The sequence below is a fragment of the Pecten maximus genome, unplaced genomic scaffold (assembly GCF_902652985.1).
Source record: "Pecten maximus unplaced genomic scaffold, xPecMax1.1, whole genome shotgun sequence".
NCBI classification, from domain to species: domain Eukaryota; kingdom Metazoa; phylum Mollusca; class Bivalvia; order Pectinida; family Pectinidae; genus Pecten; species Pecten maximus.
Window position 1 is genome coordinate 1 of NW_022979323.1, and position 17,876 is coordinate 17,876.

The 17,876-nt window shown below is 41.5% G+C and overlaps 1 protein-coding gene across 1 annotated transcript in view; it reads right to left on the minus strand.

Annotated features, from left to right (window-relative positions):
• Window positions 1-6,736: 6,736 nt before the first annotated feature.
• Window positions 6,737-17,876, minus strand: part of LOC117318486 (U4/U6.U5 tri-snRNP-associated protein 2-like) — a gene marked incomplete at both ends in the record, with an annotated part of 28,939 nt that continues 17,799 nt past the window's right edge. The window contains 1 exon segment of the mRNA XM_033873465.1: window positions 6,737-6,823. Within this exon segment, the coding sequence (XP_033729356.1) occupies window positions 6,737-6,823 (87 nt within the window).

The window sequence follows — 17,876 nt, forward strand, 5'->3', positions numbered from 1 at the left end:
GGGTTTTTTTCCCCGACTCTCATCTATATACCCTGTCTGTACCACGATGACAGGTTTCCCGACTCTCATCTATATACCCTGTCTGTACCATGACGACAGGTTTCCCGACACTCATCTATATACCCTGTCTGTACCACGATGACAGGTTTCCCGACTCCCATCTATATACCTCGTCTGTACCACGACGACAGGTTTCCCGACTCCCATCTATATACCCTGTCTGTACCACGACGACAGGTTTCCCGACTCCCATCTATATACCTCGTCTGTACCACGATGACAGGTTCCCCGACCATCATCTATATACCTCGTCTGTACCACGACGACAGGTTTCCTGACTCTCATCTATATACCTCGTCTGTACCACGATGACAGGTTTCCTGACTCTCATCTATATACCTCGTCTGTACCACGATGACAGGTTTCCTGACTCTCATCTATATACCTCGTCTGTACCATGACGACAGGTTTCCAGACTCTCATCTATATACCCTGTCTGTACCACGATGACAGGTTCCCCGACCATCATCTATATACCTTGTCTGTACCACGATGACAGGTTTCCCGACTCTCATCTATATACCCTGTCTGTACCACGATGACAGGTTTCCGGACTCTCATCTATATACCCTGTCTGTACCACGATGACAGGTTCCCCGACCATCATCTATATACCCTGTCTGTACCACGATGACAGGTTCCCCGACCATCATCTATATACCCTGTCTGTACCACGATGACAGGTTTCCCCGACCATCATCTATATACCTCGTCTGTACCACGACAACAGGTTTCCCGACTCTCATCTATATACCTTGTCTGTACCACGACGACAGGTTTCCCGACACTCATCTATATACCCTGTCTGTACCACGATGACAGGTTTCCCCGACTGTCATCTACATACCTCGTCTGTACCACGACGACAGGTTTCCTGACTCTCAGCTATATACCCTGTCTGTACCACGACGACAGGTTTCCCGACTCTCATCTATATACCTCGTCTGTACCACGATGACAGGTTTCCCCGACTCTCATCTATATACCCTGTCTGTACCACGACGACAGGTTTCCCGACTCCCATCTATATACCCTGTCTGTACCACGATGACAGGTTTCCCGACTCTCATCTATATACCCTGTCTGTACCATAATGACAGGTTTCCCCGACTCTCATCTATATACCTTGTCTGTACCATAATGACAGGTTTCCCGACTCCCATCTATATACCCTGTCTGTACCACGACGACAGGTTTCCCGACTGTCATCTATATACCCTGTCTGTACCATGACGACAGGTTTCCCGACTGTCATCTATATACCCTGTCTGTACCACGATGACAGGTTTCCGGACTCTCATCTACATACCTCGTCTGTACCACGACGACAGGTTTCCCGACTCCCATCTATATACCCTGTCTGTACCACGACGACAGGTTTCCCGACTGTCATCTATATACCCTGTCTGTACCACGATGACAGGTTTCCCCGACTCTCATCTATATACCCTGTCTGTACCACGACGACAGGTTTCCCGACTGTCATCTATATACCCTGTCTGTACCACGATGACAGGTTTCCCCGACTCTCATCTATATACCCTGTCTGTACCACGACGACAGGTTTCCCGACTGTCATCTATATACCCTGTCTGTACCACGATGACAGGTTTCCCCGACTCCCATCTATATACCTCGTCTGTACCACGACGACAGGTTTCCCGACTCCCATCTATATACCTCGTCTGTACCACGATGACAGGTTTCCCGACTCCCATCTATATACCTCGTCTGTACCACGATGACAGGTTTCCCGACTGTCATCTATATACCCTGTCTGTACCACGACGACAGGTTTCCCGACTCCCATCTATATACCCTGTCTGTACCACGATGACAGGTTTCCCGACTCTCATCTATATACCCTGTCTGTACCACGACGACAGGTTTCCCGACTCCCATCTATATACCCTGTCTGTACCACGATGACAGGTTTCCCGACTCTCATCTATATACCCTGTCTGTACCACGATGACAGGTTTCCTGACTCTCATCTATATACCCTGTCTGTACCACGATGACAGGTTTCCCAGACTCTCATCTATATACCATGTCTGTACCATGACGACAGGTTTCCCCGACACTCATCTATATACCCTGTCTGTACCACGATGACAGGTTTCCCGACTCTCATCTATATACCTCGTCTGTACCACGACGACAGGTTTCCCCGACACTCATCTATATACCCTGTCTGTACCACGACGACAGGTTTCCCGACTCTCATCTATATACCCTGTCTGTACCACGATGACAGGTTCCCCGACCATCATCTATATACCTCGTCTGTACCATGACGACAGGTTTCCCCGACTCTCATCTATATACCCTGTCTGTACCACGACGACAGGTTTCCCCGACACTCATCTATATACCCTGTCTGTACCATGACGACAGGTTTCCCCGCCTCTCATCTATATACCTCGTCTGTACCACGATGACAGGTTTCCCCGACTCCCATCTATATACCTCGTCTGTACCACGACGACAGGTTTCCCGACTCCCATCTATATACCTCGTCTGTACCACGATGACAGGTTTCCCGACTCCCATCTATATACCTCGTCTGTACCACGATGACAGGTTTCCCGACTGTCATCTATATACCCTGTCTGTACCACGACGACAGGTTTCCCGACTCCCATCTATATACCCTGTCTGTACCACGATGACAGGTTTCCCGACTCTCATCTATATACCCTGTCTGTACCACGACGACAGGTTTCCCGACTCCCATCTATATACCCTGTCTGTACCACGATGACAGGTTTCCCGACTCTCATCTATATACCCTGTCTGTACCACGATGACAGGTTTCCTGACTCTCATCTATATACCCTGTCTGTACCACGATGACAGGTTTCCCCGACTCTCATCTATATACCCTGTCTGTACCATGACGACAGGTTTCCCCGACACTCATCTATATACCCTGTCTGTACCACGATGACAGGTTTCCCGACTCTCATCTATATACCTCGTCTGTACCACGACGACAGGTTTCCCCGACACTCATCTATATACCCTGTCTGTACCACGACGACAGGTTTCCCGACTCTCATCTATATACCCTGTCTGAACCACGATGACAGGTTCCCCGACCATCATCTATATACCCTGTCTGTACCACGACGACAGGTTTCCCCGACACTCATCTATATACCCTGTCTGTACCATGACGACAGGTTTCCCCGCCTCTCATCTATATACCTCGTCTGTACCACGATGACAGGTTTCCCCGACTCTCATCTATATACCCTGTCTGTACCATAATGACAGGTTTCCCCGACTCTCATCTATATACCCTGTCTGTACCATAATGACAGGTTTCCCCGACTCTCATCTATATACCCAGTCTGTACCACAACGACAGGTTTCCCGACTCTCAGCTATATACAATGTACCTTGTCTGTACCAAGGTGATAGATATCCTGATTTGTAAGCCATTATGTCATTTAGTTCCTTTAACAATACAAGTCCTTATTATAAATCATCCAGGTGTATCAAAGATTTAACTACGGTCAGTACCAGGTAACTGCCCCACATGGGTTTTGAACTCGCAACCCCGAGGTGGAGGGCTAGTGATAAAGTGTCGGGACACCTTAACCACTCGGCCACCATGTCCTCCCTCACAGGGGTAATACAGTGTGTACCTTACAAGGGTTAGCTAGGAATTACCTCTATTTCCCCTATTGGGCCCCGCCCCTTTGGCCCCTTTGGGGTCAGAGTCACCATTTATGCAAAATCTGTTCCCCTTCCCCAAGGATGTTTCTGACCAAATTGGGTTCAAATCCATTCATAACTTAATAACTAGTAGCGATTTATAGGAATTACCTCTATTTCCCCTATTGGGCCCTGCCCCTTTGGCCCCTCCGGGGTCAGAGCCACCATTTATGCAAAACCTGTTCCCCTTCCCCCAAGGATGTTTCTGACCAAATTGGGTTCAAATCCATTCATAACTTTATGACAAGTAGTGATTTAAAGGAATTACCTCTATTTCCCATATTGGGCCCCGCCCCTTTGGCCCCTTTGGGGTCAGAGCCACCATTTATGCAAAATCTGTTCCCCTTCCCCCAAGAATGTTTCTGACCAAATTGGGTTCAAATCCATTCATAACTTTATGACTAGTAGCGATTGAAAGGAATTACCTCTATTTCCCCTATTTGGCCCCGCCCCTTTGGCCCCTCGGAGGTCAGAGTCACCATTTATGCAAAATCTGTTCCCTTTCTGCTAAGGATGTTTCCGACCAAATTTGGTCAAAATCCAATAAGAACTTTTGGACTAGTAGCGATTTGAAGCAAATGTTGACGGACGACGGATGGACGGATGGACGGACGGACGGAGGACGCTGCGCCATGACATAAGCTCACCGGACCTTCGGTCCAGGTGAGCTAAAAACCAGTTCTAGTGATAATGCAGTATATAGCAGCAAGCTAAAAGTAAAGTGGTTGAGTTCTGGATGGCAGTTTATTTGTACAGAAGTATTGATTTGTCTCAGTCAATGTAGTTACAAATATTAATATCTCATGATCACAGCATCCAGGATAGCTAGAGACAGCTGCTTACTGATGGCACAGCTTCTGCCACCCAATCACTTACTGATGGGACAGATGCTGCCACCCCATCACTTACTGATGGCACAGATACTGCCACCCCATCACTTACTGATGGGACAGCTGCCAACCCATCACTTACTGATTGGACAGATACTGCCACCCCATCACTTACTGATTGGACAGATACTGCCACCTGACACTTACTGATTGGACAGCTGCCACCCCATCACTTACTGATGGGACAGATGCTGCCACCCAATCACTTACTGATGGGACAGATGCCACCCCATCATTTACTGATGGGACAGCTGCTGCCACCCCATAACTTACTGATGGGACAGATGCTGCCACCCCATCACTTACTGATTGGACAGATGCTGCCATCCCATCACTTACTGATGGGACAGATGCTGCCACCCGTCACTTACTGATGGGACAGATGCTGCCACCCGACACTTACTGATGGGACAGCTGCTGCCACCCCATCACTTACTGATTGGACAGCTGCCACCACATCACTTACTGATTGGACAGATGCTGCCACCACATCACTTACTGATTGGACAGATGCTGCCACCCGATCACTTACTGATGGGACAGCTGCCACCCCATCACTTACTGATTGGACAGATACTGCCACCCCATCACTTACTGATGGGACAGATGCTGCCACCCCATCACTTACTGATTGGACAGATGCTGCCACCACATCACTTACTGATTGGACAGATGCTGCCACACGACACTTCCTGATTGGACAGCTGCCACCCAATCACTTACTGATGGGACAGATACTGACACCCGTCACTTACTGATGGGACAGCTGCCACCCTATCACTTACTGTTGGGACAGATACTGCCACCCCATCATTTACTGATGGGACAGCTGCCACCACATCACTTACTGATTGGACAGATGCTGCCACCCGACACTTACTGATGGGACAGCTGCCACCCCATCACTTACTGATTGGACAGATGCTGCCACCCAATCACTTACTGATGGGACAGCTGCCACCCCATCACTTACTGATTGGACAGATGCTGCCACCACATCACTTACTGATTGGACAGATGCTGCCACCCGACACTTCCTGATTGGACAGCTGCCACCCAATCACTTACTGATGGGACAGATACTGACACCCGTCACTTACTGATGGGACAGCTGCCACCCCATCACTTACTGATTGGACAGATGCTGCCACCCAATCACTTACTGATGGGACAGATGCTGCCACCCGATCACTTACTGATGGGACAGCTGCCACCCCATCACTTACTGATTGGACAGATGCTGCCACCCAATCACTTACTGATGGGACAGATGCTGCCACCCGATCACTTACTGATGGGACAGCTGCCACCACATCACTTACTGATTGGACAGATGCTGCCACCCGACACTTACTGATGGGACAGCTGCCACCCCATCACTTACTGATTGGACAGATGCTGCCACCCAATCACTTACTGATGGGACAGATACTGCCACCCGATCACTTACTGATGGGACAGCTGCCATCCCATCACTTACTGATTGGACAGATGCTGCCACCCAATCACTTACTGATGGGACAGATGCTGCCACCCGATCACTTACTGATGGGACAGCTGCCATCCCATCACTTACTGATGGGACAGCTGCCACCCCATCACTTACTGATGGGACAGATGCTGCCACCCGATCACTTACTGATGGGACAGCTGCCATCCCATCACTTACTGATGGGACAGCTGCCACCCCATCACTTACTGATGGGACAGATGCTGCCACCCGATCACTTACTGATGGAACAGATACTGCCATCCCATCACTTACTGATGGGACAGATGCTGCCACCCCTTTACTGCTGTTGATGTACCAGGCCTAAATTTCTGATAATACAGGCAATGGTCTTAACTTTTCTTTGTGATACAGGTATATTGTCCTTACTGCTGTCAAACTTCAGCTGAGTAAACCCATGGGCACAGCTGATTGACGCGAGAGCAAAATGGTGATGTCAACCAGACCAACATCATAAAAGCTGGTCTCTGACATCCTCAGAGGGATAACCTGCCATGGACTGGCTCAGTAAATAATATGTTTTAGATAATGTAGGCTATCCAGATCTACTCACCTGTATGTAGCTTTCTGACAGAGGAATCATCTGAGGCAGGATGTCTGTTACATGGAGATCTTGCATCTCGTACCATTTACCTAAGCCCTGAACAAAACAACAGGCCAATTATAAACTCAAAATGGACATCACAAATTCACAAAGTATATACAGTAAAACTCGGAAAAGTCGAAGTCAACGGGACCGAGCAAAATATTCATGTCCGTGTGTATACAGAGACAAAATACCCGAGTATCATCCGCTGTATGCTGAATAAGACTTTAGTGCTTGATAAAAATATTAGAAAATAAGCAATAAATGTAAGCAAACAAATAAATTTTACGTGATAACAATTATTTGTTTATTGAATTAACAATACATTGCACGGTTACAGATCAAAACAAAATACATGTATAAATTATCTTTGCCATAGACATGTGATTTACACACTGATAGTAGTACACATTACAGTTTATAAACAATAACAACACAGATAATGAAATTAAAATGATGTATTAACAAAAGACAGGATATCAACATCATACGACAATAATACTCTAACTCTACAATACACACTGTCAGGTAAAACATATAGTAATATATCTAAACACTATAATAAAACAAACAAATTGCATTTAGGGCTGTCTTGGCTGCTGCATATGCTAACACAATTACCCGCATGAAATTCCTACTAGGAGTATGGCCTTATCCAGTAACAGGAAAGAGCCGTCCTAGTATAGGGAAACAGGGTAAGTATATAGAATTTAGCTGGTACGTTTGTACGAGATAATATAGAATAGGAAGAGCAGGTTGTTGCGAGGCGAAATCCTGAGTCCTATTGGAGAACCAGGCGAAGGTCCTGTACAACAAAGACTGCTATCATACGTAGTTGGGTTACAATGACAGGCGAGTCCTGAGCCCTACTGAAGAGCCAGGCGAAATGGTCCTGTACAATGTTAACTGTGTATGACGTGACATGAAATCATAATAAAATGAATGAAACCCCGATGACTTTGGGGCTAATGGACCTAGTATAATGTTCGCAAGACTAATTCCGATAAGGTGTAACCATGCAGCAACCAAAACTACCAATAATTCGGAGCGCAGAAGGGGATGGTGGTGGCCAATTAAGAAAACGAATAACACAAGGAGATGCGGACAGGTCAGCTCAGCATCTCAAAGTGAAGATAAAAATAGTGCAACCTAATTGATATGCATAAGCACAGATAGATAGAGGTCATAGGTCGAGTAGTAATCTACACGCAGAATGGACACACAAATTTAAATATACCAAAAATTTCTTCTGAAAACCGGCCTTACCCGAGTGATTATGACACGAGGTCAGGCCAGCCAACCGTGAAACAACACCTGTGACGGGTATTGTGTGAAGCCTAATTGTCTCGGGACCTACGTATACATATAGGTGATTTGTACAGGTATCCAATATATACCCCAAGGGGATATTATGACGGTAGGCCTAGTGCATAATTAACACGACAATTATGAAACAATGTCACACTTCATTGAAGCGCGGCAGTTTGTTTATCTTCTCAATGTAAGTAGAGCTAGGAGCCCGATCGCGAGTTTTGCATTTAATTTAAATGAGGCACAAAGGGGGTTGTTAGACAATCCGATGTTGGAAATACGACCAGTATCAACTGATCAATTGTAATTAATATGGACACAAAAAATCTTCACACCCTTTCATATTATTCGATGTGTAAAATATTCTGTATCGGTCCCATCCACATGACGAAGCTTCACCGGATGTTACAAAATGTAGGTCGATCGTAAAGTGCAGTTGTACATGTAAAAATACTGTTTAAAACTACAGTTATAGTTATTTGTCTTTCTTATATAATCTGCAATATATACATTAATTAACTGTCATAATATTCATATTATTCAGACAAACCAAATTGTCTACGTACGTACGTGCCGTTTTGTAATTGGGTACATTCTAACAAAACATCGTCCCGACAATTATATCCGGAATTCGACCGGTCATTTTTCGATCAACTTCTCCAAACCGAACCCTCTGTAAACCGAACAAATATCCATGTCCCATGCATGTTCGGTTTATAGAGGTTCCACAGTATTTTAAAAGTGCACGTTTATTTTTTCCTTCTATTGTTCGGCAGCCATGCATATCAAAACAGTAAACAGAACACAGTACGTCATGATGTTATTGTTTGTAGATGAAAATGTGTACATTTTATTCTTATTTACACCTTCACGTTTTATTTCACCTGCGCACCAGTATAAGCAATGGGATGATGTTCGACAGACAGCCAGAAACTAACAATAGGCTCTGCTAAGACCGTTAAGGCTGATCGGTCACACTCGGCCAATCAGGCCGAGGTCAGTAAATATTACCTGAGACAGCATGATGCTTCGATGTTCAACACAGAAATGGAAATTTTGGTATAGTTTAGAAGGGAGGGACCACAAAATATATTCCATTAAACTGCAGTATTGGATTCAACAGTGTTCGAATCATCCGTGTTTAATTTACTAAGATAAGGAAAGGAAAAATTGGGACCAAACAACATTCAACTCATCCGATGTATCTGATTCAACCGTGTTTGACACAAGTGACTTTACTGTACAGTTGAGAGCATTAGAATGGTTACCTTGGACAGTTGAGAGCATTAGAATGGTTACCTTGGACAGTTGAGAGCATTAGAAGGTTACCTTGGACAGTTGAGAGCATTAGAATGGTTACCTTGAACAGTTGAGATCATTAGAATGGTTACCTTGGACAGTTGAGATCATTAAAATGGTTACCTTGAACAGTTGAGATCATTAGAATGGCTACCTTGGACAGTTGGGAGCATTAGAATGGTTACCTTGGACAGTTGAGAGCATTAGAATGGCTACCTTGGACAGTTGAGAGCATTAGAATGGTTACCTTGGACAGTTGAGATCATTAGAATGGCTACCTTGGACAGTTGAGAGCATTAGAATGGCTACCTTGAACAGTTGAGAGCATTAGAATGGTTACCTTGGACAGTTGAGAGCATTAGAATGGTTACCTTGGACAGTTGAGAGCATTAGAATGGCTACCTTGGACAGTTGAGAGCATTAGAATGGTTACCTTGGACAGTTGAGAGCATTAGAATGGCTACCTTGGACAGTTGGGAGCATTAGAATGGTTACCTTGGACAGTTGAAAGCATTGGAATGGTTACCTTGGACAGTTGAGAGCATTGGAATGGTTACCTTGGACAGTTGAGAGCATTGGAATGGCTACCTTGGACAGTTGAGAGCATTAGAATGGTTACCTTGGACAGTTGAGAGCATTAGAATGGTTACCTTGGACAGTTGAGAGCATTAGAATGGTTACCTTGGACAGTTGAGAGCATTGGAATGGTTACCTTGAACAGTTGAGAGCATTAGAATGGCTATCTTGGACAGTTGAGAGAATTGGAATGGCTACCTTGAACAGTTGAGAGCATTAGAATGGTTACCTTGGGACAGTTGAGAGCATTAGAATGGCTACCTTGGACAGTTGAGAGCATTAGAATGGCTATCTTGGACAGTTGAGAGCATTGGAATGGTTACCTTGGACAGTTGAGAGCATTAGAATGGTTATCTTGGGACAGTTGAGAGCATTAGAATGGCTACCTTGGACAGTTGAGAGCATTAGAATGGCTACCTTGGACAGTTGAGAGCATTGGAATGGCTACCTTGAACAGTTGAGAGCATTAGAATGGCTACCTTGGACAGTTGAGAGCATTAGAATGGCTACCTTGAACAGTTGAGAGAATTGGAATGGCTACCTTGAACAGTTGAGAGCATTAGAATGGTTACCTTGGACAGTTGAGAGCATTAGAATGGCTACCTTGAACAGTTGAGAGCATTAGAATGGTTACCTTGGGACAGTTGAGAGAGCATTAGAATGGCTACCTTGGACAGTTGAGAACATTAGAATGGCTACCTTGGACAGTTGAGAGCATTAGAATGGCTACCTTGAACAGTTGAGAGCATTAGAATGGCTACCTTGGACAGTTGAGAGCATTAGAATGGCTACCTTGAACAGTTGAGAGCATTAGAATGGTTACCTTGGACAGTTGAGAGAGCGTTAGAATGGCTACCTTGGACAGTTGAGAGCATGAGAATGGCTACCTTGAACAATTGAGAGCATTAGAATGGTTACCTAGCGACAGTTGAGAGCATTAGAATGGTTACATTTGACAGTTGAGAGAGCGTTAGAATGGTTACATTGGACAGTTGAGAGAGCATTAGAATGGCTACCTTGAACAGTTGAGAGAATTGGAATGGCTACATTGAACAGTTGAGAGCATTAGAATGGTTACCTTGGACAGTTGAGAGCATTAGAATGGCTACCTTGGACAGTTGAGAGCATTAGAATGGCTACCTTGAACAGTTGAGAGAGCGTTAGAATGGTTACCTTGGGACAGTTGAGAGCATTAGAATGGCTACCTTGGACAGTTGAGAGCATTAGAATGGCTACCTTGGACAGTTGAGAGCATTAGAATGGCTACCTTGAACAGTTGAGAGCATTAGAATGGTTACCTTGTGACAGTTGAGAGCATTGGAATGGTTACCTTGGACAGTTGAGAGCATGAGAATGGCTACCTTGAACAATTGAGAGCATTAGAATGGTTACCTAGCGACAGTTGAGAGCATTAGAATGGTTACCTAGCGACAGTTGAGAGCATTAGAATGGTTACATTTGACAGTTGAGAGAGCGTTAGAATGGTTACATTGGACAGTTGAGAGAGCATTAGAATGGCTACCTTGAACAGTTGAGAGAATTGGAATGGCTACCTTGAACAGTTGAGAGCATTAGAATGGTTACCTTGGACAGTTGAGAGCATTAGAATGGCTACCTTGGACAGTTGAGAGCATTAGAATGGCTACCTTGAACAGTTGAGAGAGCGTTAGAATGGTTACCTTGGGACAGTTGAGAGCATTAGAATGGCTACCTTGGACAGTTGAGAGCATTAGAATGGCTACCTTGGACAGTTGAGAGCATTAGAATGGCTACCTTGAACAGTTGAGAGCATTAGAATGGTTACCTTGTGACAGTTGAGAGCATTGGAATGGTTACCTTGGACAGTTGAGAGCATTAGAATGGCTACCTTGAACAGTTGAGAGAATTGGAATGGCTACCTTGAACAGTTGAGAGCATTAGAATGGTTACCTTGGACAGTTGAGAGCATTAGAATGGCTACCTTGAACAGTTGAGAGCATTAGAATGGTTACCTTGTGACAGTTGAGAGCATTGGAATGGTTACCTTGGACAGTTGAGAGCATTAGAATGGCTACCTTGAACAGTTGAGAGAATTGGAATGGCTACCTTGAACAGTTGAGAGCATTAGAATGGTTACCTTGGACAGTTGAGAGCATTAGAATGGCTACCTTGGACAGTTGAGAGCATTAGAATGGCTACCTTGAACAGTTGAGAGCATTAGAATGGTTACCTTGGGACAGTTGAGAGCATTAGAATGGTTACCTTTGGACAGTTGAGAGCATTAGAATGGCTACCTTGGACAGTTGAGAGCATTAGAATGGCTACCTTGGACAGTTGAGAGCATTAGAATGGCTACCTTGAACAGTTGAGAGTATTAGAATGGTTACCTTGGACAGTTGAGAGAGCGTTAGAATGGCTACCTTGGACAGTTGAGAGCATGAGAATGGCTACCTTGAACAATTGAGATCATTAGAATGGTTACCTAGCGACAGTTGAGAGCATTAGAATGGTTACCTAGCGACAGTTGAGAGCATTAGAATGGTTACATTTGACAGTTGAGAGAGCGTTGGAATGGTTACATTGGACAGTTGAGAGAGCATTAGAATGACTACCTTGGACAGTTGAGAGCATTAGAATGGTTACATTTGACAGTTGAGAGAGCATTAGAATGGTTACAGTAAGGACCGTAGCTTTTAATACTTCTACCCCCCACACCGCGATTTATGGTGACGAGTGTACATGGAGAAATAATCACCGTGTTTCCTAGTGATAGACCAATTATGCCAATCAATCACCGGAGTTAAATCATCAAAGATCGCGGTGACCAAGCGTGCCGCGGTGAACCTCCGCGATCGAGACACTGAGGATCACAGAGAATCACAGTGGATCAGCAGGACTATCGGTGCTTACTCATGCGATAAAATTTACCTGTAATATGGATCGATATGGAGTAGGCTAACTACATGTATATAACTGATACCTATCAACGCTATGATCGATGTGACCAGGGACGTACGGTATAACGTAATTGAAACTTTACATTTACCATTGGTTTTAATTGTTTCCAGCTCTTATAAATGCCGTAGAATTAAACATCAGTTTTACTTAGCTTGAAAATATGTGATATTTTATTTTATTTTGTCACTATAGTCGTAGTCTAGAGGGGACATAGATAATGTGTAGTATATTTAGATATAAAGAACTGTAAAGATTCCGCTGTGTGCCGCTGACCGGTAAAAGAAAGTAGATTTGATGGAAGTTATTTCTTGTGTAGTAGATGTAAGAATCACGGATTGATGAACATTTCGAACAACTTTCATCCAAGTAAGGATATAATTTGCATGTCTGCTGTAGGGCCAGAACGCACTACTCTATGAAAACATGGAATTTTCCGTCACCGTTTGGTGTCGCTAAGATGTAAGGTGTAAATACAGTAAAACCGGTGTGAAATCACACGTATCTTACCAATATGGATAAATGAGATATGTATTTACCCCCAGAACACCCATTTAGTCCCACCTAGAGGTTTTATTCCGTCAGTATAGACCCTTGCTTTACGCTAGTCAAAATTTCACGCTGTTGACCTGCCATTTTGTAAGTGACAGTACGACTAACCACCCGAATCGGAACGCAATGGACCGAAAAGACCACATATAATTTATTGTCTTTTTCTTCTAACGTAGTTTAAATCAAGAAAACTAAGCTTATTATTTCACAAAACCTGTTATATTAAATTCAAAAATTCATAATTTCTTAATTATAAGCGGTAAAATCTATAGAAATAAAAGTTGTAGCATCGCACATGGATTAGGTAATTAGGCCGACCGCGACCTACAATGTATAGTTAGCAACATGGCGTCGAATCCAGAATGAAATATTGACTAGCGTAAAGCGAGGGTCTATAAGGACTGAATTAAACACCTAGATGGGACTAAATGGGTATACTGGGGTAAATAAATATCTCATTTATCCATATATGTAAGTGTTATGTCATTCCCGATTTTATTGTATTAGGACCAAAATCTTAGCGACATGCCACATGTCAGCTGTCGGAGAATTCCACGTTTTCATATCGTAGTGTGCCAGAGGAGGCCAATAGAAACTCGGCTATTTTATGGTTACTGTTTCTATCAAAAATGTGATTTCAATGATTTTTATAAAATCATAATACTTGTACATTTTATTACGTAGCGTCTTATAGAATACAACACGTTTTCATTTTGTGATGAATCAACATGATAGCCGTCATTGGTGGATAGTATCCATCTTGGCTGTCTGTCAATCAAACGCAATAGAAATGGATACCTGGCCGTACACGAATTTCATCGGTTGGATTGACAAGTCACCTTATACAAAGCAGATGACACTGAAGTTCGTCACACCTCAGTGAGCATTGTTGCTGTCAATCAAACGCCGCGGAAAGGCTTTGCGCGTATTTCATTGGTTGATCAGAATGATTGACAAGTCATTCTCCGTGCACAGGTAAGATTTACAAGACAGTTACGAAATGTCTTGTTATTACTATGTATCAATCTTTTACAGATAAATATATTTGCAAATAAATGATAACTATTCTTTTAAAGTTTTGCTATCAGAAAGTTAGTTTTATCACATTTATGACCATAACGAGTTAAATACATGTATATCAATCCATAATTTTACCATCGATCATTGGAATTGTGGAAGTTATTTAATTCATGTTACGGTGTTAGTCTTGCTGAGTACGGCAATAAGATGCATGTTAAAAGCACACGATTTGTAAATGATCTCCATTTCGATAGTGATACTTCACGTATACGAAAGTCAGTACATGGTATTACATCCACAGTTTCTTTGTTATTTTTGATAATAAACATTATATTTATTTAACATTATTTAAGAAGACAGTACGGTGGTTTTTAGAAGATAAAAAAACAATAAAATTTCAACGTCTTTTTTTTTCTGAAGCGTGTGATTTAAATATTAAGCTGTTAAAGCATTTCTCTATTTTATAATCCATGTGACACAATCAAATGTTTTTTCCAAAGACTATATTGCTAGAGATCATATATATTTATGAATATATATGAATTATATAAATTGTATTTGACATGTATTTTGAAAGTTCATTGCGTTATCTAAAAACATCTTCTAATAAAATATCTAACATAAAATGTGTTTGTTTTTAGTCATACATGTATATAAAACTTTAGTCATTTCAGTATATATCACAAGTGGTAAATGTACAGAGTTAAAGTTCTTGGTGTTCAAATGCTGACGTGGTGAAACTCCGTGTTAAAGTGTACCAAGAACAAAAAAAACCGATATTCAAACATGGTATTTTTTTGTAAAAACCAAAGAATGATGTCGCGAACCACATCAAAATCGGTTGGCCGAGTGCCGAAATAAAATCTATGCATTATATTCTATACAAAACACGCTTCAAGTCATGGAGAACACTTAATTCAGAAAGTAATATATTATAATCATCATGATCTACAATAGACTAAATCTCTCACGTATGAATACCAGTGTTGGAGCCTGCAACAAACTTCTACATATACAGATTTTATCCCGAGTGTATTTTACATGTCATGGTCTCAGGGATAACGGACGATTACATTCTTGAGAAAGATATATTTTTTATATGATCGTTGTCATTGAAATTAAATAAAAGTGATTCGCAACAATTATAATATAATTGATACTTTATGTACAGGTACATAGTATAGGTTCTTATTAAAACCATCATTTTCGCTCCGTTATATATATATATATATATATATATATAAAACATACAATTTAGTTCATCGTGATTAATCATAATTAATACTAAAACTTATTAACTCGCAATAATTTTCGTGTATGAATTTTTCAAATTTTATTCATTTCTTTTTTATTATCATTATATTTCTTTTTTGTTTTGTTATTGTGTCATTATTATGAAGTGATCGAGATCATTGTGGTTTTACTTCCATTCGTGGGTCACAAGTCATATCTTCACTTAAAACAGGACTTTAGAAGATTAGAAACATGTTCGGAGAATTACGAATTGAGTGGGTTAGTATAACCGCTAAACAATTACCAGGTGTGAAATTATGATCCACAAGCTCGTCACACCTGTCACTGCACTACATGTGTCTGGTGTTCTAATCGGCACACGCCGATAATTCTTGTGAGTTCTCGCGTTTGGTTTCTATGTACTTCAAAAAAGTTCCGAAGATATACTTTCACATGTTGTACGTAAATTGAGCTTGAATTTTATTAAGAATTGCGTGTTACTACAGGGAATGCATTTTTAAGTTGTTGAAATCAAACATATTATTTTTGGAATTCAGTGGGTTTCGTTTTCCTTTCAAGCGAAAAAAAAATGTATTTTAAAGGTTTGTCTATAGAATGATTAACCTAAGTTGCCTCATTCATAAACCCACGATGTTGAAAATTTACTCTATGAATCTTTCCGAAAATCACAAATAACGGTATCTTCAAGTGTATTTGCAACATATCTATTGCTGTTTTGGCTAATACAAATTCCAATTTTTTAACTTTTATTTCACATCGTGTATGAATTGTATTTTAAACTTCTGTTACTAGAAGTATTATAACCGAAATCAATATTGGTATGTAACAACCCGCAAACGCCCTCATAATAAAGACTATATGATGTAAGTCGTTATAAACGGCCCATTATTCAAATGCCATACATGTTACAGCGACCCGTTAAAATAGAAAATTATTCAAATTTTACATGTTATATAAGACCTGTTATAAAAGAAAATGAGTAAGATGATACACGTTGTATTTGGCCCGTTATAATAGAAAATTAATAAGATGTTACATGTTGTATATGGCACGTTATAATAGAAGATTATATGCCCCTGGTTTCGGTAACATTTGTTATTAACTAACTCACAAATATAAGTCAAAAAGTTTATTCAGCACTTTCATTATTGTTGTCTCATTCGCATTAATTGCAGGCACGTGTTTCTACATATATTTCCTATATGACGGCTCTGATCCCATTAAACCTCTGACGTCACAGGTCAGAGGTCACCGAAACGTAGTCAACGGCTCTGGGTTCGAGAAAAATCGCAATTACTCTAAAACTAAAGTCGCTGTGAAAGTCGGCCTTTCAGCATTTTTAGTTTCATCCTAAATCACATTTAAACTTGAAATAGCAAATCGTTACGGGTATACTTTAAGACCACCATGTAATCAAGTCAATTACGCTATGAAGGCTTTTTTCACTCCATTCAATTTCATCTCATCTTAAATTGTCCTTATTTGTATTAATTACGAAAGAAATGCATTAAACCTCATAATTTTATGGAAACCTAGCATGTTCAAATTAATAGAGCTGTTAACAAGAAATAATAGAAATGATATCTCAAATCTTGCTAAATATATTGCAAGGAAGAGAAAATTAGAATGGCTTAATAACCAATAATTATGTATAGTCATATAATGTTTCTCATACATATGTTGTATTACTTTTATTAGTAGTTGAATTGTCTGTATGTGCAATTCCAGCACAAATCTATGATAGGATATTGTTTATGATGTAAATAGTAAATTAATTGTTATATACATGTATATAATCACATATCACTATGTGTAAGGGTATATATGTATACAATAAAAGACCCGGATTTTACAACTTACCATCAGTCCATGTTTTTTTGTGATTTTTACGTACCAGAAACCCCAAGCTATCTATTTAAAAGTACGCGACACCAGCGAGAACTACCCAAGATGTCCGATAATTATTAAACCCGTATTCACTTAACAATGTGACGCTTATATAATTAATTAAGTATCAGACGACTATTGACTAATTTGTGTGTAATCAACCCAGTTCTTGTGATCACTGCGTAATACGTAAATGTGTATGTAATTAATTACGTGCATCTTTCAATGAGTCGTCGTTTCACGTAACGGTGTTACAAGCCGATATCCATGTTTA